At 41.9% G+C, this 22,171-nt stretch overlaps 1 protein-coding gene across 3 annotated transcripts in view; it reads right to left on the bottom strand.

The window, feature by feature from the left end:
- cep112 (centrosomal protein 112) overlaps positions 1-22,171 on the bottom strand; it is a 196,246-nt gene that overhangs the window by 6,385 nt on the left and 167,690 nt on the right. For 2 of the 3 annotated variants that reach the window (XM_036589491.1, XM_036589492.1), the window contains one exon: positions 6,740-6,829. In XM_036589491.1, coding sequence (XP_036445384.1) covers positions 6,740-6,829 — 90 coding nt within the window. Of the gene's footprint in view, positions 1-3,168; positions 3,230-6,739; positions 6,830-22,171 lie in introns of those variants that run through there. The other variant, XM_036589493.1, reaches the window with a different exon arrangement.

The raw sequence follows: 22,171 nt of genomic DNA, 5'->3' as shown, positions 1-22,171 counted from the left end.
GTGTAGTAGATTAGGCCTTTGCCACTTAGCCAACCCTCCCCCTTCCCCCACTCTCCTCCTTTTTTAGTGTCAGACCAGTAAGCGTATGAAAAAAAACACATGAGGCGATCAATATATTTTTTCATGGAGAAGGAAAAACAAAACTTGAGAACCATTCTTAAACAAATGCTTGAAAAAAGACTAGAGGATATAATCTGAGTTGCTGCAAAATTGAAAGGCTACAAACTTTCACGGTGAGGAAAGATGGCCTAACAATGGATCCAATGTAAAGTTAATATGGTGATGATTTATGGCCAGAGAAATCAAGACTATGCAACTGTCTTTTCAAGGCTCTTCGTCCAATGTCTCTTCAAGCTGAACAAGTATAGTGTAACACCACCAACACAAAGTCACTTCCATAACCAAAGCAGCATCTCAATTACCCTCCATAAGAACTGGACCCAATGCATCTTGCAAGAGACCGTGGCAGACCCTGCATACTGAACCGATATGCCGATGGCCAATCAGAACTGACTCTCTGCAAGTGTTTGCCTCTAAGTGTGGGAGGCAGAAGTGTTGGTGAGAAAGAAGGCGGGGGAAGCTGTTTGCGTAAAGCTGCCGTCTGTCGGACAACTCTCATGGAAAAGAGCCACGGAGCAGTATGGTGCGTCTGGCTGCTGGCCCAGTGTGGACAGCTCTATTAACACAGACTGTAAGGCGCAGGACGATTCGGAATAGCAGGGAGTGGAGGCCATTCCCTCCAGCAGCTGTGTGTAGACAGCCACAGGTGGACCCGGCTGCCTGTGCATATTAGGGGTGCCATACCCCCTCATGTACAGTCAGGGCAGGGAGTAGAGGTTTGTGCTCAGATGCCAGCTTTGATGCATGAGACATGAGCGTGGAGAGGTGGAAGATCTCTCGACAGCTGGGTACGCTCCTGTGGCAAAACGTCAGTAATTAGGGGCAGGAACTCGCCTCAGCCTAGAAGAGAATAGTTGACACTGTCAGAAACTGGTGCAGGACTCAACTTTTCACTTTTAAAACTGTCAACGTTGAATGCTCATGCTGTACAAAGTTGGCTGCTGCAGTATATCTACTGTATATGTGTATACTGGTCATTGGCCATTCTAACCAACAGTCTACAATATATAAACTGAAATGTAAGAAATAACGTCTAAAAAAATCTAATTCTACCCTTAATTCAAATGTAGTAGATCAGTCAGGACATGTTTGATGTCTGAAGTTTTTTAGTAATGCTTAAGTGGATAAAATTTAGGCTTTGAGATTGCTGCTATTCTGTCTATGCTGTTTTTAGCTATTCAAAGTATCTTTGTCCAGTTTTATAGATAACAATGTGCCATACATTGTGAGAAATCACCTAAGTCTACTTGAAATTATTTAATACCGTGACGCAGGTAAATGTGGGATGCTGCAAGTGGTATAAACTTCTATTACTTGTTAACCCCATCAGCCACAAGTAGAGAACACTGAGCACGTAATGCAGATTTGAGTAATGGCAGTTCTGTGCAAATTTACTAACCTTCAGACTACCTTCACTAAACGTTCCTTCCACCCATGATGATGCAGTCTCTATTGACATTAGTACTGTGCGATCTTATCCACAAAAGGCCAGTGTCTACGCAGGTTTTCATTCCAATGAAACAGGAGCACACGATCAGTTGTTTGGTTGGAGAAGGCTGAGACCAATTGATTAAACAAGTAGAGTCAGGTGTGCTCCTCCATGTTTGGAATGAATGAAGACCCTGATCTAGATGGTTTTGAGGAACACCTGATTTGTTCTCTTAATCTTTCTACTAGCTTCTAATCACTAACATTTAAACTGTAACCTGAGAAAGTAACTGATTTTTTCTTTCTCTCCCCCTTTTTATACTTTTAATGTCAGGTAAATTCAAACCACAGGCTATGCCTTGCTATCCTAGCTCATTAGGGGTCAAAATAATCAGGTTCTCAAGATAAAGCCAAGGCCAAAGGCAAGGCCTTTAAATCCTGTCCCCACTTTCAAAGACTTACCTCTACTAACAAGTCTGATTCAGTTAATGATAAACTTGGTAATCTGCTGATGAGTTAAATTAAGTGTTTTGGTAGGAAACTCTGCAATCCATGAAAACACTGAACTTGTTCTATATGTATTGCAAGTACAGCATAAGCTTGAAGTGTAATATTATTACACTATAAGCATTTACAAGTAATACTATGCTCTTGTCTGAAACCACAAATCTATACCACAGCTATCTGTGCCAAGACAGTGACCTAGAGCAGGTTTTCATGGTCTTGTCCGTTCTCCAACCAAGACCAGGACGTCCGGCTCTGCTTCAAACCCAAACCAGAGAAGCTTTTCTAACTAGGACTGTTCAGATAATATCAGTCAATAGGAGGGTTGGACACTAATGTTAAACATAGCATGGAATGCTACTGACAAGGCGTTCAGTGAGCTCCCTCAGAGATAACTATCCAGCATTCATAGAGACCTCTCTCTGTTTCAGTGAATGGGAGGCAATGACAGAACCTGACAAACACCAGGGACTGAGGTGGGGGTGGGAGTTTGGGGAGGGTCACTTTGAGGACACTGGCTGATCAAAGTGCACTGGGCTTCTGCGCTCATTGATGGCCCAGATTATAAAGGCACTATTCCCCACAGCTTACAAACTCAGCGCTCAACAATGTGACTTCAAGCGAGCGGTTTCATCTTGCCTTTTTAAAAAGTTTCTCTCTTTTTTTTGTTCCTGATGAAGCACTCTCGATTTTGAAGATGGAGAAAAGCAGTGCCCCCCCAAAAACAGTTCTCTGTTAAAATGACACTATTTCATCTATATATAGCCTTTAGATTGAGCTTGCGTTTGACTTTGTTTGGCGCAGTGTGTCACATGCCGAGCTTTTTGACAGCTGCCAACTGAAAGTAACAAGGCCGCAGTGCTTTTAACGTTCAAATGAAGTTTGTCAGGTCGTCAGGTGCTTGATGTATGCTAATGAAGGGGGGGTGGTATGGCTGTGCTGGATGGTAGTTGGAGGGGGGCTGTGTTGTTCGGGCGTGGGGCGTGAGGCGTGAGGCGTGAGCACACGTCGGAAAGAAATGCAAAAAGTGACAAAAACTCCTCTTGTCAGATACAAGGGAGTATATCAAAACCTGCGCCACTCACAAAGTTCTGCATCGGCAGATCGTGCGTCTGGAAACCGGGTGAAGCAGTGCAGTGGGGAAGCTTTTTTTCTTCCACCCTCAAATAGCAAGGAGCTGCACTGTGAAGAAAAGCATAAAGAGGGAATGTTTTTTCATGAGAGTGATGTGAGGAGAAATTAGAAACCGGAGGAGGTGCTTTATGAAGTTATGAAGCAGAGATGTGCCTTGTGAAGTGTCAGTCATGTGGAGAGAGCAGCTCCAGTCGGCACCAGCTTTAGAATGGGCTAGCTAATGGAAAATGACTGCATTCAGTCAATGGAGCTGTTGTATGATGTTCAGACAAGTCTGGATTATCTCAGGTGAGACTCAGGTGGATTTATGAGGGAAAGTTGTATTAACTATACTGATGTCAAGATCAGTGTTATACAGCACTGAGCAAAAGTCAGAGACCACTCTTCATTTCCTTAATTACCAGTCAAAAGGGCCAACAGGTTTATTTTCAGCAGATATTATCTACTGAGTGTTTCTAACCTTCTCCTTTATTGTAGCTTCCATTCTTTTTAGGGAGACTTGCTTTCAGTTTTTCAACCTGCAGGGATGTCTTTACACACCTCCAAAATTCAGTCTTAGAGGTTGCATTTTCTGCTTTTTATGAACCAAATATTGCCAAACACATTCAGTAATGTTGAGGTCTGGGCTCTGGGGCGGTCAGTCCATTGTTCTGAAAACACCAGCAGCTTCTTTTTGTGAATTTTATTCTTTATTTTGTCTATTTCCTTTATTCAGTAAACACAGCTTCTTGAATGCTATACATCCTTTCAGTGCTGAGTTGTCTTCTCACAGTAAAAGGATGGACAGAAACACTTTTTCAGACCTGTGATTTTCTCCTCTCTCTCAAAGATAAAAACTTTAAGTACTGTTTATCTGATGGTGACAGTTTTGGTGGTCTACTCAGTCTTGCACATTTATTCCCAGTCTATCTTTTATAAACACCTCTATGGGAAACATTTTCACTTATTTTCCTTTGACCTCCCCCTCCTAATGCAACTGGATTATCTTGTATCTAACCTCCTCTGAAATCTCTACCAAAAAAAGAAAAAATATTTGACTGAAAAAATAAATGAAGGGTGGTCTGAGTTTTTCACAATCCTTTATAAATGTGCAATGACTGTGAAAAAATACCACGGCATATGGTGATCCAGTAATAGATGCACTAGGACAGGATTATGGATAAGTGCTTTGTAGTCAGAATTACTGTTAACAAAAAAGTCTAAAACGAGCTCAAGTAAACAATGCCTTACATGTTTATGACTGCATTACAGATGGTGGACTTTACTTTTTCAATATGTATTAGAGATGGCATGATACAACAGTTTCTTTTACAAAACCGATATTTAAACCTTGAGTATCAGCTGATACCTATCTGATATTTCTTTGTTAAAATCTACTGTGACTTAGGGTCAGCCGTTCCTAAGCATCTAAAAGTAGACAACTATGCTCAAAGTACTCAAACACTCTACTTTCCTACAGGAAGAAATACACAGCTAACATTATAACATCACACAGTGTGATTCTGTGCTGTTTCAGGGTAGATTTGTTACAAGATTGGATCAGATCCATTCTTTTGTCCCCTCCAATGTCTGATCCAGCATTTTCTGCTGATATTAGCATGACAGTGATACCTGGTACTGAACTGGTGCCTCTAAGGCCTTATGCAGACAGGCAGCTCAAATCTGATTTTTCAGCATATCTCTATCTAGCAGAACAGTTTTTCTGCAATCTGAACAGCAAAAAGCCACATGAAGATACCTGTTTTTTGTCATTCTGGGTGCGGCGGTTCATGACTTCAGAATGTGCAATCTGAAAGTGGTGCATATTTACAGCTTAGACATGGAGGGCAGAAGTTTTTAACATTTGGGCAACATTTTTTACTTTGTTTGCTGGAGTTTACCAACCAATGCGGATATGCGAGCAAGTGCGGCTACAGCCTGACCAAACAAATTAGATTTGGTCACTTGTAATTTGAAATCTGAATAGCCAGTCTTAAAAGTCGGATATAAGAAACAAATCCAATATGCCCTGCAGTGTGAACAAAGCCCAACAACTCTATTATGTAACAATAAAAAAGCCACTATCATAGAGTACTGCAAAAAACATAAATGTGCCATCCTTTCCTCACTTTAACATAAACCCATTTTAACAAACCAACATCCTCTTGGACCACAAGAAAAACTACCATCTGCAGATTTTCTGCTAACAGCAAACTCTGCGCCAAGAGCTTTAGCTAACAAGTGAAATCCTACCTATTAAGAATATAACACTACTCACTCCTCTTCAAGAGAAGAAAGCTCAGAGGAAGACTGTGTCACCTTGCTGCGCTTTTTTTTAGCACTTTGAGGGCCTAATCTTTTCATCCAGCATGGCGGGGTAGACTGCTCAGTACTGTATGCGGTCGTTGCCGACATTTTATGCCAAGCAGGCACAGAGGGGCCTGGAAGAGCCTCTTTGGAAGAACATCTGTTTGAAGTCTGGGCAGAAAGAGGGCTGTTTTTTTTCTCATGCTGAGGATCATATTACAAAGACATGTCTTGGAAGATAAACTGGGGCAATATCACGGCACGGAAAAGAGAGAGTAGGCCTCTCTGCTTTTTTTTCCCCCTCTACACACATGTATGTGTGTACATATGTGCACACACACACAGTGAGAGACCTGACCTGGGGAGGGCTTGGGACTGGTATGCGGGTTTATGAGGTGGGAGTAGATGTGCTTTGCAGGCTCTCCTCCTCTAAGGGAGGACTGAAGAGGAGGGCCTCCCTAGTCAAATCTTCGTTTGGTGGGGGTGGGTGTTGGGAGGGAGTGGCTCGCTCGTCAAGCAGCAGAGTCGAGAGTAAACACCAGTTCTGAACGTACCCGAACACTCCCAGCTGATAGCCGCTGAGCCATCAAGCCTTGTGAAGAAGCCTTTTCATAATGACTAGACAATAAGAGGGAGCCGTTTCCAGCTCAAGCTTTCAATTAACCCTCTGGGGCTCCTCCTTCACGCTCCCGAGTAAACATGCAGACACTAGAGGCAGTCTAGCCAATTGAGTGATGACCCTAATTGTCTGGTGTCTGGACGACGCTTTCCATAACTCGCCTAGTCAAAGCCAGTGATCTATTAGTGCTCCTTTAGATAAAACGCATTTTTGGAGCTCCTCAGAGCAAGAAGGTGCCAATTCTCTGCAGCTGCTGCGGAGATTGAGCCAGGCTCTCGTTCAGCAGATGCTCTGGCCTCGTCCAAAACTGAACGTCTAAAGCAATGAGCCACAGTCATCAGGACAAAAAGGTGTCTCAAAAGACCCGAGATGCAGGTCTCTACTAATTACTTTCTTTTCTTCCCCTCCTCACTGTGTGTCAAGGTCAAAGCAGCCCTGTTATTAACCCAGCTTTTCCTCTGAAGCCGGGGCAGACATTCCAAGCCTGGGGGCGCTGGCCCTTGAAGCCGGATCTCCAAGAATGTGGGGAATGCATGTGGGGTGCGTATCAGTGACTTTGAGCAGGAAGATTCAGCTCTTGTCTGGCCCTGCAGGGGCTGGGGGACCAGGGGAGCCCTGAGATCTATCAGAGTTCCAATGGTAACGTACCTGCTCCTGGGTCTCCAGTCCCCGGGTCATCAGCTTCTTCTCGGCAGCATGCAGCTGTCTCTGCAATGTCTCCACCCGCTCCTGGAGAACCTGCAGGGAGACAATTAGGGAAGGGAGGAAGGAGGAGTGATAGAGAGAGAGAGAGGGGGGAGAAGACAGATGTGACTAAAGTGAAGAGACCAACTGGACCTATATTTGATGAAAGTATTCTAAGTGGCACTTTGATGAATAGTAAAAAAAAATATATATATATATATATATATATAAATATAAATAAAAATAAATTAATAAATTAATAAATAAATTCTAATTTGTCACCGGCAGCAAGCAAGGGAGAGATCCATCGACTGATTTCACAATGTCTGTGAGGTTCTTCACACTTAAACCCACCTGCCTTTCTTTTCAACAAAATGTCTGCGAAACATATAAACCAAAACTTTGAGGCCAAACAACAGAAAAGCAGATCGAGGTTCTTCCCTCCAGCCCCACGGCTGAAACCAATAGTAGTGGAAAGAGAAGCGCAGTTCCTGCTCAGCACTTTGAACCAGATGTTTGCAGCACGCATCTGTACACTTCGTTTTGGATTACGCCTCATGAAAAGCAGAAGCAGCACCTTGTGGCTTTATGAAGAGAGGGTTGCGATGAGGCGATGAGGGCCACTGTGAGACAGCCCTGGAATCTATTAGCATGCTCCCTCTACATAGTGACAGTGCAGGTGTTTGGAAAAGGAGTTGGAAGAGCTTACAGTTTCCTGGATTGGCGCTAAAGGTGCCTTATAGTTCCCATATCCTACACGTCCCCCCACCAGGGTCCACTTATGATGTTTTTGTTGTTGTATGTACAAAAGACATGACCATTTTTATTCCCAGAGCAAATATATATATAAATATATATGCAGGAACAAAACCTTACATCAGCATTTTTCTTGTTTTTTTATTTTTCTTTACATAAACTGAAAATACCAGCTGCTGCTTTTACTGTGTCAAATCCTCATGACAATTGGACTAACAGAAATTGCTTAAAATGTCTTCTATTCCAAGTTAAGAATGTTAAGAATGCTACATATAGAGCCTTTTAGGGCAATTTTCTTACGATTTTAAAGAGTGCTACTTAATTGTAATGGTGTATGGACTGTGCATTGACTTTCAATACACCAAGGCTACAAGGCTACCAGGCTAGGCCAGTAACTCAAAGCTTTAAATGAGTTTTAGGTATACATTAACACATTTTAATACAGGTTTTTAATACTGATTTTAGTGTCCAGTCCTACTGTACAGAATGCTGCTGTATGTTGAGACCATAAACATCTAAACAACTATTATAGAAATCAATAAACTGTTTAAAACTGACTGTTCATGAAGCTTGTGACATGCCAGCCTTGAGGTCAGTTTCTATTTCTTTTTGAACAACTAAATTTCATGGATTCAATTATTTCTGCTAATTTCTTCACCAAAAAGCCTGCGAAAAGTTGCAGTGCGTCATGACTGACTCTTTCTAAAGCCATAATGGAAACCATAACGCACGGGACGGCAGAGAGGCAAATGGATGTTATGGGTTTGCTTATCGTCAAAGTAATCCACATTTTCGTTTTTCCACTTTTGGTCAAATCCATTGTTTCTTCCTTATCATTCACTGATTCTCAGTTGCAGTTCAAGAAGTGAATGTGCCCAACCACTTGCTTGAAACTCTGCAACTTCTTGCCATTATCTTTGGGCCCCTGAGCAAAAAAACATGGTTTTGGGAGGCCAGGGGGTCATGTGTAAGAGGTCAGGGTCTGTGAGACGCAAAGTAACGGTCGTAAAGTCTGCTTCACCTTTGCTGCATCTCCCTGTGGGGCTGTTCCTAAGCTTGCTCATGACCCCCTGGGGTTCAGCCATGCTAACCTTAGAAGAATAGCATTAGCCAGCTGTATATCAGGATCTACGGTGACGGGCAAGTCCCAGAAGTGTGACACAGTGCTGGTGCGGCACTGCTTCCTGGAAGCGTGCTGACAGTCGTCAGTGGGAATTCTTTCATGTGGTTCCCACTGGATTACTGAAGCTACATCGAGTCAGCTCAAGGCTTAGAGGAGAAGGGAGAATAGCTCTGTCCTCATCACAAAGTGGCACGTCATCCCCAGCACGTAGAAGCTCAGAGTTCTGATGACTCATGGTGGGTTATCTAGCTCCTCTGCACGAGAGCGCTTCATGGGCCACAGTTCAGAACAGCTAGAAGGTTTCTTTTACAGAACCTTGGGAGAAGTCAACAAGACTGACAGGAGATCTTAAAGTGGATTAGCAGTCTCCACTGTTATATTAGACTTATCTGGTCTTGCTGGGCTATGGCCTGCACTGACAAGCCCTCAGCTTTATATATAAAAAAAAAGCTTCTAATACAGGCAAAGGGTCTTGACAATCCAGCATGTGCCTGGTGGTCCTCGATACAACCTAGGTAGAGCTCCAGTGCTTATTTTTCTCCATCCCACTCAACCTTTCTAGGAGGGGCAGGGGAAAGGTGCTGAAGCCATGCAGCTGTTGTTCCTCCCGGCGTGAACAGGGGATTTGCTATGGAGAATCTCTCCAAACAGGGTCCAGATGGCCAGGGCGATATGCTCTTTATCAGACGGCCAGTGTGGGATCGATCTCAACAGGCGGCAAATGTGGAACATTCGATTTCCTGGGGGGGGGAATGGGTCGGGGGGGTGTATGGTTGGTGGGTGAGAGAGATAATGAGTGAGAGAGTGAGCGAGAGAGAGAGAGAGTGAGAGAGAAAGAGAGAGAGTAAAAGAGAGATACACAGAATGAGAAGCTGCAGCAGTGAGCTTTTTTCTTGCCCTTTCTCCAAAACTGGTTTGTTTTCTTTAACAACTGGTTATCTTCTAAAGATTTCTAAAGCAAACACACACAGACAACACAGACCTATCAAACACCCAATGATCTGCAGGAATGCTAAGATTCCAATGATGATATTTTAAAGGGCCCATATTTAACGTTTTTCTTGTATTTTTTATTTTCTTCTCTGAAGTCTACTTATGACGTTTGAACAGGTTTATACAACAAAAACAAATTAAACAGCCTGTTTTTGATAGTGTGCCTTTAAGATACAGATCTCTGTTCTGATTGGCTGCCCGCATTGTGCCACATTCAAAGCAGCCTGAGCTGAAAAACTCCTTATAACTTCAACAAGAATGGGCGAAGCTAAACTGCTGTAGGCTGAGTAGGCGGATATACAGTCCTATACAAAACTTTGGGCCCTGGTTAATATCCATGCTTTGTTAATTTTCTAAGTGAAAATAACTACAAAACCTTTGAAGAGAATGTACTCCTGCACATTTTAAAGCATAATTACTGTTTGTTTGGAATTTAACATTTTGGGTAACAATGACACATGATATGACACAAGTTATGGCATGTTTTCTATCTCATAATTAATTTTTTTCTGATGTGTTAAACGCAGCAAATATATATAGAAATTGTGCACTAGCATTTGCAGAAAAATGTCATATTTAAGTGTGTTCCCTACAAAGGATGTGTTAACTTATTTTCACTTAGAAAATCAAAAAATATATATGTAACTTGAATGGTAGTGTTCAAGCATTTGCATATGACTATTTAAAAGCATTGGGTTTCATCATAACATCACAAAAACAAATAATAAAAAAAAAAGGTTATTTTCTATTTATGGACTGTATAGACTTGGAAGTGAATGGTACATTTTGAAACTTTAAAACACTACTTTTACATACTATGTCAACCTTTACATATTTTGTCAACCTGAAAAAAAACTCACAGACACTCACAGACACCTACCCTTCACATACACACCAGTAATGTTTCTTCACACAGACACCTACTATTGCTTAGACACACACACACACAAACGCGCACACACACACACACACACACACACACACACACACACAAGGTGAGATCCAAATCGTCATTCCTGGGTGGTCCTCCTGTAAAGATAAGGCAAGTATGTTTCCCTCGGGTAAAGTAGAGGCGAGGAAGGAAGAGTAGAGGAAAGCCAGGGGAAGAAAGAGTGAGAAAGAGAGCAGAAAAAGAAAGAAAGAAAAAAAAAAAAAACATCTCAGGGCCCTTTTAAACCCCCGTCCATGTTTTGTTAGCACTAGACTGCTCTTCATGTGGAACTTCTATTTGCAGCATGGCTGCTCTAAGAACTTTTCCAAGCTCCAGATTAAAGAGAGCCTTTAATGACAACGAGTGAAACTACTTCAAAACTCTAGAAAAGCCTCCAGTGGCCAGGCCCGGAGGTCCTCCACACAAACAGACATCAGTGTGGTTGAGTGGGAGAGCATCTCTGCTGCTAAATTACGGAGGTGCTTGCATGACCCCCCCAACCCCCGTTCTGTTGCGGCCCTGCGGCTGCCTGGCCATGAGGAAGATGAAGGGATGAAGGTGATGGTGGCAGTAATGGAGAGTGGATGAGAAAGAGAGGAAGTGCTTTGAACGTGGCTGCGGATCGAAGGACAAGCTCGAAGGTGGTCCGTTGCTATTCCGCGCCGCTGCCGTAACAACAGCTGTATGCCGCTCGGGACAGCTGCGACGTCTGATGTTTGCGTTTGTCAAATGACAAAGAGGAGTCCAAGAGGGAGAGGGAGACGTGGGGGGGGGGTGGCGGTGTAGAGAGAAGCAAAGGAGAGGAGAGAGATTTAGAAGTTTGCTTCATTTCTCCTCTGGCACAGCTTCTGATAGCTGGATGCGAAGGAGAGATTGGGTTTGTGCCTCTTTAAAGCTTGCTTTCTTTCTTTTCTATCCCCCCCCCTTGCTTTCTCTCATTTTTTTCTTTTTTTTGTTGTTCTCGGCGGTGGCTCTGGTGCTGTGAAGGCCGCTTACATGCCTTTCAAACAATAACAGTTCAATACTATCCACCACCCCCCACCTGCCACCCTCCACCACAACCCCCCCAACTACTTCTCTCGCCAGGGCCTGTGCATGCCAGCACGTCCTTTAGAAATCCTTGAACAGACTACAAAACACAAAAGGCAGTTTGTGGCTAAGAGAGAAAAAAGGGCTTCCATGCGCAGCGCAGTGTAATTAAAGTAGACCTGACGCTGTTAAGCTCCGCTCCAGAAAAAAGGGGGGGGGGTAGATTGAAGAAACAGAAATATTGAAACAAACTACTTTCTGTCTTTGCCACGCTACCCTTGAGCTAGCGCGCCATGTGGCTACAGTTGAAAGCGGCGTATATTTAAACAGTTGGAATTAGGAAGAAAAAGGAAGGATTGTGAAATGACTGTTCTGCTTAGGGTTGTTTGGTAGGAGTGCTATCTGACAGTGGGGATGAATGAAATAGGCTGTATAGGGTGCTATTGTCCAGAGAAAAGAGAAAACTTTGCTTAGGGGGAAATGGGGAGCTAGTAGATGAGTTGCAGTTTTGAAGCTTTTCTCATGCAGGATGCTGGAATGTTATCTTGCGCTGCTTCCTGCGATACGGGAAGTTCAAATGTTTTTTTTTTTTGTTTTTTTCTTCCTTTTCTGGGAATCTGCCCCAGTCTTATACACTCATCAATCAGCCTCCATCTCCTTCCCACAGCTCCTTAACACACACATACAGACACATGCCAGAGCCATCACGATGTGGAGAACATCGGGGTTATCTCCTTCCATCACGACCAGAAGTGCTTAGTCATCATTCCTGTGGCTCAAAAAAAGTAAAAAGAAGAAGCCAGCTACGGTCCGTGAGAGCATGACAACACATGGATCAACCACAGGCTTAGCACCGGCCTGCTGCAAAGAGCAGGGAGGTTACAAAGGGGTCAGAGCCGGATCATGGAGATGATGAGTGGATAATGGGGTGTATCTGTTTGTGAAGGACTTGAACTTGGAAAAAGAGTTAGGAGCCATTAATGTGGCACATCCAGTAGATGCATTTAGCAACAGTGCAGAAGTACCTAAGCAAGCAATGCTGCATTTGACTTAACTCAGAAATTGTAAGTCGGAACTTGGAATTACACTATTCTCCACGCTCAAGCCACAAAGTGGGGAATACATGGAGGCCACTGTGAAAGCGAGTGTTGTTAGCAACATGATAGCCAGCTAGTGATAGCTTTAACTTTTCTGATGTATTTACCCTCTCAGAAAAGCAAATTGTATGGTCAGTTAGAGTTTTAACCAATTAATGTGTCTGAACTAAGGAAATCTCATTTAAAAGTAGAGGAGGGGTACTTTATTACTGAGTCACAAGCTTCAGTCAAATGCAGTATAAGTACCTAACTAACAGAGTGTATACAATATCAGTATTCAAACGCTTTAAAAAAATCATAACTGAATACATGTTTAGATTGGAACGATATTTTGTACCAACATTTGATGACATATTTATTGCACACCTAAAAAGCAGAACATTGAGGTGATTCTGGGCTACCTTGCTAAAATATCTGCTTTTAATTCATTTTACTGCATTTGCAACCTATAAAAATAAACCTTCTGCCAGACAGTGAAGCATGATTCATCACTCCAGAGAAAACATTTCCTCTGATCCAGAGTCCAGTCAACACCAGCACACTTCTTGCGCTGGTGTTGACTTTCACGCACTATGCACTTCAGCACTTGGCAGCCCCACTCTACTGCAGCTGAGCTGTTGCTGCTGATAGATATTTCCATTTCATAACAGCACTTACAGTTGACTGGGGCAGATCTAGCAGGGCAGAAATAACCTCTTCGACTGTTAATGTTTTTCTATGGAGATTGCATGGCTATGTGTTTAATTTTATACACCTGTTAGCAATGTATGTGGCTAAAACATGCAAACTCAATAGTTAGGAGTGGCGTCCACATACTTATGGCCATATAGTGTATGTCTGTGCTCAACACTTTGTAAAGCCAGTTTATTTTTAAAAAAATGTTAAAACAGTACTCTGTGTGCTTTTCCTTTGTACTACTGTACTTTTTCCTTGGCGCCTGGACAGTATCAGCTAACCTGAGCAAAAAAGTTTGACAGAAATAGCAACATATAAAGGCAGGATTTACTAGAATTTTGTGACTGACCAGACGGTCTATTTTATGTCTTTTTATGACACACGTTATGTTCTAAAAAAGTGGTTCCGAACCCATTGGTTCCCAAAGGTTTACATCTTTCCTTCACCCCTTTGGGTCTCAGGACAGTTTGGAGTATAAAATGTGGACTGTCTGGGGGGCCCTGAGGACCAGTTTTAGAATCACTGTTCAAGAAATAACAATGATTCCCACAACATGTTCAGAGAATACTGTGATAGCACTGATCACAATAAAGGTAACACATTGTTATATTGGGCATCCATACAGTTATGAAGCTACAGACCTGCTGTGGTTTGAAACACAACAGAAAATTTCAATTAAAAAAAGAAAAACAACAAAAACCCTAAATGCATAAAAAGTATTAAACCAAATGTGTATGTTCCATCCCTTTATGTACACTGTGCTGACTGAGCTTGTATCTGTGTGTTTGTGTGTGGCACCCTGCAGCTTTACTCCTCTCACTGAGCCACGCTGCACTGACCTACATCATCCACAGCACCAATTACACTCTCTCTCTCGTTCTCTGTTCTTCAGCGACTGCTCCAGTTGGGGCCAGGCGGCCTCGCTCTTCTGAAATCCATGAGTCAGAGCAGCAGTGCATGTCAGGACTCATTTGCAGCTCAGGCGTGTTTGAACCGCAGTGCCTCTGCCCATAGGCCTCCTTCCACTACTGTCTGAAGAGAAGTGGAGCTGAGCTAAAGCCCCTGGAGCTGCCACCTGACTGAGCAGACGTGTGGGACCCATCTGATGTGAGACTCCCTATGAGTCATAGTTTACAAGGAGCTGAGGAGGAGGATACGAGCAGGTGTGATTAAGAGGGAAATATGACTGTAAAAAAAGAAAAAAATATGCTCTGGTAACTTTTTTTCCCTCCACCACATGGGAAATGACAGAGCCTTAGTGAAAAGACAAGGCAGAAGATGGGAGTCTGGTTGCTTATATTTCCATGTGTTTGTGTATGTACCTCCTCACAAAGACACTTCAGGTCTGCTTAAGCAACAGTGGGGGCAAAAAGCCTAATTTACACAATTTTCCTCTTACCCCAAATTAACTCAAATAGCCAAGACATGTCTGTGCCAAGATATATGCTTCTTCAAGTGTGGACATGGGCTACGAAGCTAAAGAGACTAACAAGTAAACTGCACCCTTGCTGTTAAAACGAACCTAGATTTCACCTATTTTTATACATTTCTGTATCATTTAATCATAGACTACATGTTAAAAAAAGTAAATCAGTGTGTTTTGATGTGAAATACCAATTCAGATTTATTTACAGTGGTTGAAAAATGTATTTTAGGCCAGAGCCTTAAATCAACACAATCATAAAACGACGTCTTAGTCATCAGACAACGTATCTGTAACCTTTTCATTTAACAAGTTGCTGTGGGGTAACTTTGAGAGGCACTAAACGCTCCAGACGTCTGGTTCCTATCACTACCAATATGAACAATTCAGACTTTCTTAGTTTAGTTTCTCTAGAACAGAGACTGACAATCTGAATTAGTTCGTTTGCATCTTAACAATTTAAGTATGCAGACATTTTGAAAAATTGGTGGCATCCCCTTCTAAGAAGCAAATTGGCTATGTTCACATTACAAGGCTGAAATGGCACACATCTGATTTTTTTGCCTTAATGTGATACAGATCTTGTTTTCAGAACTTTGTGGACAGGCGAATCCAATTGTTTTAAATCACATAAGAGCAATTTTCATACATATGAGGTCGTAGATCAGATACATATTCGTTTTGTGGCCATGTTAAAATGAGAATGCTTAGATGGGAATTCCTCTGCGCATACACCATTATCCAGTGTAACTGTTGCAGCAGAGCTTAACCTGAAGTTAGTGCGAGTAAAGTCTGCAGTAAACACATCTGACTTTTTTTGCCTTTGTCTTTCTCTAATAATGAACACATCTGAGAGCAAAGCAGCTCAGAGCAAATTATCTTCACAATGAAGCCCTGTTCTGCTGATTAATTTGTGTTTGCTCATGATGCACGTGGTTCATTCACGTGTCGTTATTGATTAGGATGTGCGCATGCAGGTCACTTCAGGACAGAAGTTCTTTCACATTAATGACATATTTGAGTAACTTACCCACACTAACGTCAACCAACAAGTTAGAAAGATTGGATCTGAGCAAAAACTTGTCCTAGCTCATCAATTATATTTGGGAGTAAGGGAAACCTGTGTGAATGATTGTTCGCTTTAACCATCAAGGAGGCTTCACATCTGAACACTTTCGTTAACCACCCATTCTCCGTGATTACCGAAATAACAGAAACAACACCTGGACTGCCCTGTGCATAAAAGCCAGAACAACATTAAAGCCCAGGGCTGATGGAGGGTGTGCTGGGTCTGTGGGAAGTGCAAAGCACGATGTGGTCCTGCAAAGTTCTTCCCAATGTTATCACATCCACCACCACTACTGCTGCTGTGGCCTGCTATCCTGAGTGACTCTCTCATACAGTCCAGTCAAGTCTGTAAACACAACCACTGTTTTTTCATGCTTTAGAAAAGAAGGTAAGACATCAAAACTACGAAACACATATGCATCATAAATCAAATGTATCATATTTAAGATTCTTCTAGCTCTTCTTTACACATGCTTCGCATTCTCTCAAGCATCTTCTGCTGCTAAAAACTACTAGCCATGAAAACTACTATCTATTAGGGGTGTAACAGTACCTTCAGCCCAAGGCTTGATTTGATTCGCGATACTGGGTTCACAATTTGGTATTCTCACAATATCTTCTGCAAAATTAGAATGAAGAACAATCTCAGATTCAGTGTCCACCCTCCCAAAAGGCCGTGGCTGGCATGGTTGTGGCTAAAAAAGGCTATTCTTTTGAATTGGAAATCAACTTCTCTACCATGTTTCAAACTGTGGCTGTCAGAGATGCTTCATATTATAGCAATGGAACAGGTGCATGGTTTTGAACAAGGAGCAGAGAGGCATTATACCTTTTATTCCTGGAGCAACTAAAGTGACACTGTCTCTTTTTTTTTTCTTTTTCATTTTTCTGGTTTTCTGTTGTTGTTGCATTATTTTATTAAAAGCTTTAAAACTGAAAAAAACGAATCAGTTTTTTTTTTACTGAAAATAAGTTGGCATATTGTCTACTTTCACATTTTACTGCACAATTTGTATTTATTTGCTATTTTCTTTTTACATATTTGAAAACAATAATATATATCACAATATAAAATGTGTCATAACCTTTGCACAAGCCATTTTATTTTTCCCCTGATGTGTTAAATTCAGCAAATAAACAATAACTGTACATATAATTGTGTTTTGTCTAATTTTATCTAAGTGAAAATCAACAAAACATGTCATTTCACTAAAGGGCCCCAAACCTTTGTGTACGACCACATATATAATGTATATGTCTCTTTGCTAACTTTGGTGTCCAAACAGTACAACTGCAGGAGATGGCATAATTGAACTGCATGTCAATTGTCCATGATGCACACTCATGTGATGTTACACTCATACTAGCTTAAACATTAGTATTAAAGGCAAACTATCTTAGAATTTCAAGCAGTAAGCCCTTAGATCAATATGTCTTATGAAAGATTATAAAAAAAAAAATCATGATGAGAAACATACATTAGTTAGGTTTGTCCAAACTGGTACTGTGCATTCAACCATGTTTAGAATATCTACATGTACAGCATATATGTTCTTTGCTTTATTTTCCCATCCATTATTGAAGGTAGCAGGTGGTTAACATAAGGCTCTATGGTGTTCTGAATGTGGGAGGGACTTGGCAGGTGGATCTAAAGGTGCCAGCATTGTAGTCCGGTTAGCTGAGGTGAGGACAGGCGGCTGCGTGTGAAGGTGAGGCGTGGGGGAAAGGGTGGTTTGTCGGGAAAATGTGGCGGCGGTTCAAAGCCAAGGGTGGGGCAACATTGTTTATTTACAAGCCGGTCTCTCAGGCCAGGCAGGCACAGCTTAGAGAGGAAATCTAGCCCACAGCAGAAGATGGGGAGCACACTGGAAACTAAATAAATAGCAGAATGGCACAACTTCCTGGAACATTTTAGATTTTCTCACCTTTCACTCTTGATAGTGAGGAGCATTATGCAATTCGAGAGTAGTGTTACAGTACATTAAAGTGCGTGGTAATGCTTTTAGACAGCAAGAGAACAGCTCGTAAAAACTTTGGATTGGCTATGTAATGCACATCCTAAAAGTTAACCTAAAAGCCAAATTTGGATTCTTGCTTTCCCATAATCTTTCATCGAAACGTAAATGGATTCTGCCTGCCTCTAAAATGTTTTTGTGTGTCAATGTGCACTTGATGAATGAAATCTCAGTTCAGATACAGTAAGCATGCCCATATTTCCATTACATTACCTTCTCTCTCTTTCATTCATTATTGCAAGGCTAGGATTTCATAAAGTACTCCTTTAATAAGAAAGCTGCCAGTGCACCAAGCAGGCAGACCCTTTACCTCAAACAGAAAAGCCATTTTTGTGCCAAAACAGAAGACTGCAGCAGTGAAAGCATGCCTGTTGGGAGGCTAGTATAGACTGTGTCTATGTGTCTGTGCGGAGGGGTATTAGTTGAGCGTTGAAACCTGTGGCGGAAACTTCCTCTGACCACCACACTCACTCTCTCTTTAATCTTGCTGTGTGTACAAGAACACAACTGCACTGGGGGTGTTTCTGGAATGGAAGCAGCCTCACTTTGATCGAAAATAGCAATCAAGCGAGGACGGCCAGAGTCACAGTCACAAACACTGAGGATACAGCACATGCTGATGTCAATCAAGCGGTTAAAAGAGCGAGAGACGGGGGGGAAGAGACAGAGAGAGAGAGAGAGAGAGAGAGAGAGAGAGAGAGAGAGAGAGAGAGAGAGAGCGAGCAAGAGAGAGAGAGAGAGAGACAGAGAAAGAGAGAGAGAGAGACAGAAAGAGAGAGAGAGAGAGAAAGAGAGATTTGGACTTGTTTTGGGTTTTGCTTTTTCGGTTTCGGAGAGTGGCGCAGACTGCATGGGACGATTATTGCTGATGACAGATGCGTTTTTTTCAGAGCGTGTGAGTGAGATGGGTAATCCTGCTAATCCAGCAAAAGAGAAAGTAGAAAAAGAAACAGAGAGAGAGGCAACAGACAGACGGGCAGGCAAACACTGGGGAGGAGAGATTGAAAGCTCTTAATCACTTCTCATGAGATCCTGCATTGTGAGAGCACTGTGGCATGGCCTGTGTCGTTACTTGTTATATAGCAGCTAATTGACAGGCCCAACAGTAGAGCTAGCTGGCCATGTTCCTGGTCCAGTCATTGTGCATGTTGCAAAACATCCTGTACCACAACTCCTGCAGCCGTTTGCATGGAGCCTTTGAAGGTCCTCGTTTAGACAAAGCAGGACTTGCTATGCAAATAAGGCGATGTTAGTCGGCCAGTCCACACAGCGTAGTGCACATGAATACTTCAAGTATGCTGCAAACTGTGATAACTGTGGTTCAAGTTTACTGCATGTCACACAGTATAGAATAAGGCCACTAAAATGGTGGACAGATTTTCTGTTTACTTGTGATAATAAAAGCTGTGTTATCTTTACTCAAAGGCCTACAATGCAGGAAATTTACAGTTGCACTATTGCGCACCATTCCACAAAATAGACATACTTCATAGCAGCAGCCACATTCCGAGAGTGTGCTTAAACATTTCTCATACTATCAGAACTTGTCGGGCGTTTTTTGCAAAAGTACTTAAACTGGCAGTCGGAGAGCATGTCACGTTAAAGTGATAGCCAAGACATGTTCGCTGTCTGAGGATCAGTTTAGTTTTGGACTGAAACTTTGAATCAACAAATGAACACTTGTAAACTGCAAGCCTAAATCATCACATGCTTGTGTAAAAACCACATCAGGTGGTTAAATGTGCATTAGGCGATGTTTTTTTCTTTTCGTACTAGTACAAAAAAAACTGGAAAATATGCAGAACATGATTTTAAAAAAGTGTATTATGTGTCTGAGACACTCAGTTTATTAGTAATGTTCCTCTTGGACCGGTATGTATAAATACACAAGTTGAACAGTTTAAATGGCTGACTTTACCACCTTCATAAAGATGGACATAATACGCAACTCTGTTCATCAATTACAATACTACTGTGTTTGGGATGGGCACAACAAATCTGCAGGTGGGCGGCACATTGAATTTTATTCCTGTGGCCGGTGGTTACAATGAAGTAAAACCATAATTATGAGATGTCTGCTAAACGTCCACCTCAGAACAGGAAAACTGAAACAGAGAAACACAAACACAGAGCTCATAATAAGAAAACATAAGAAAACAACTAAACTCACTTTACACAAACAATTCATAATATCCAATAACTCTAATATACAAGAAGTTTCTCTTTTATACTGGTGTTTCTCTCTTCAGATTTAATGCATCTTGAGTTTTGGGTCTTTGTAAATGAGATTTGGGCCTGTTGGGTCAGTCATACAGGCTTTTCCACAGGCTTGTGACACTGATTTATTAATTACTAAACTAACTACTTAGAAGCTGTTCGTTTAGCTTTGGAAAACCCACATATCAGAGAACGATCGATGCTTAAGAGCCTCGGTAATCTACCAACATTACAGAGAAAGCACCATCACTACTCAGTGCTCTGGGACCACATCATTTACAAATTAAGTCCACAACTCTACATGCCAAATGTGTAATGAGATATGTAGTTTGCATCATGTTAACTTGTGTGTATAAGCTTCCATAAATGAAATAAAAAACACTATACCTGTGATCTGCCATCACCAGTGGAGTGCGAGGCATAGCAAGAAATAAAATTGGGCAAGAAAAAAAGAAACTGAAGACAAATGTGTGGGCTGCGCAATTTTAAGGCGCATTTTGCGTCTTAAGAGGCTTTGTGCCAAATGTGAGCAATTAAAGCAAAGAAGAGAGCTGTGGGTCTCCTTTCTGGAGATTTAGGGCAGAGCAAGGACTTTAGGCAACTTCAGAAACAAACTCGGATTTAATCTACGGAAAAAGAGGGGAAAGGGACATCTGATACGAGTCGGCGCGCTGACAACAAATGTTTTGGGATTATTGCAGTCAAATGCGTTGTACTTTGATGTTGTTGTTTTATTTTCCCCTTCCCTCAGTTTTTTTTCCTCTTTTTTTTTGTTTCAGCCCCTTTGGCTTTCAAAATCCGCCTTTGAAGTGAGCAGTCTGGAAACAATGTCAGCCCGACACTGTCCAAAGACAAACTGGTTGACACGGTTTCCCTGTTCCCCTCTATTCTTGCCCAAACACACACACTTATCAGTAGCATTTCTCATGCGCCTGGACTTTAATCAACAAGTCAGCCATTAATTGGAGACTCATTATCTGAGCAGTTAACACGCCAGCTCGCAATAATGAGGACACTGAATGGTTTGTGCACTCAAATCACACACGCACACTCGAGTGTACTCTAAGGTAATTGGACGCTGCTCCCTGCTCGAGGCAGAGCCGAAGCAGGATAGTTGGACTCCATCAGACTGTTAATACGAGGCTGTGAGACTGGGTCTGAGAGTGTGTGTGTGGATGAGCTGTGGCTCCCAGTGAACACGCTCTCTTAATGAGAGAGGAGGAGAGCTTTCGTGAGCTATGAGGACCCACCGCTCACTCATGATGAGACTACAGGGAGCTCCATCTAGAAGTACTCCAACAAGACAATGAATGCAAGAATGTAGGAAGAAGAATGTTAAAGAGATGACTGAAATACACTGTATAAATAGTAGGATGGCACTGCTTCCTGGTACATCAGACTTTATCATCCCTTACTCCTGACTAAGAGTAAAGATAGTTATGTAATTTGACAGTAGTATTACAGTACATTGAAACTGAATGGCAGTGCTTTTACACCTAATAGTATAAGCTGGGTAAGTGGTTTTTTGGCCTGCGCTGGAGAAACGAAAGTGTCAAAAGCTGATGCATTGAGCTTAAACACAGTGTACACAGCACTAAACTTTCATAAAAAGTTGACAGTCTGTGTTTAGGGTGGAGAAGAAGACGTTATCCCAAGGAAAGAATATAGCTAACTGACATAGAACCAAAAGGCTGCTCAAGTAACCTCTGTAGGCACTGTTTACATTCTGAATGGCAATGGTTGATAATCTTTTGTAGTCTGTAGTTTGCTGTAGCAAATTTTTTACTTTTATATTAAGAAAACTGCTTCTTTCATTCAAAAGTGAAGGAACATCATTTTGCCACTGTTGGTTAAATCACAACTCAGTAAGTTTAACGTAACATGAGAGGCCGTCATTGTCTACTATTGTTTGCTCTCGTGTCCCCTTCAGAGTTAAGGAACATCTAAAAAGACCAGAAGAACAAGTATCTGCAGTAGTAATAGTATCTCTAAGTACATCTGCTGATGCTTGGAAAAACATAATTGATGATGTGTTCAGAAGTATTAGCAAATGTACTTACATAGATACT

The sequence above is a fragment of the Colossoma macropomum genome, unplaced genomic scaffold (assembly GCF_904425465.1).
Source record: "Colossoma macropomum unplaced genomic scaffold, Colossoma_macropomum, whole genome shotgun sequence".
Lineage (NCBI taxonomy): Eukaryota > Metazoa > Chordata > Actinopteri > Characiformes > Serrasalmidae > Colossoma > Colossoma macropomum.
The sequence above is the reverse complement of the archived record's forward strand: the minus strand, read 5'-3'. Positions and strand labels throughout refer to the sequence as shown.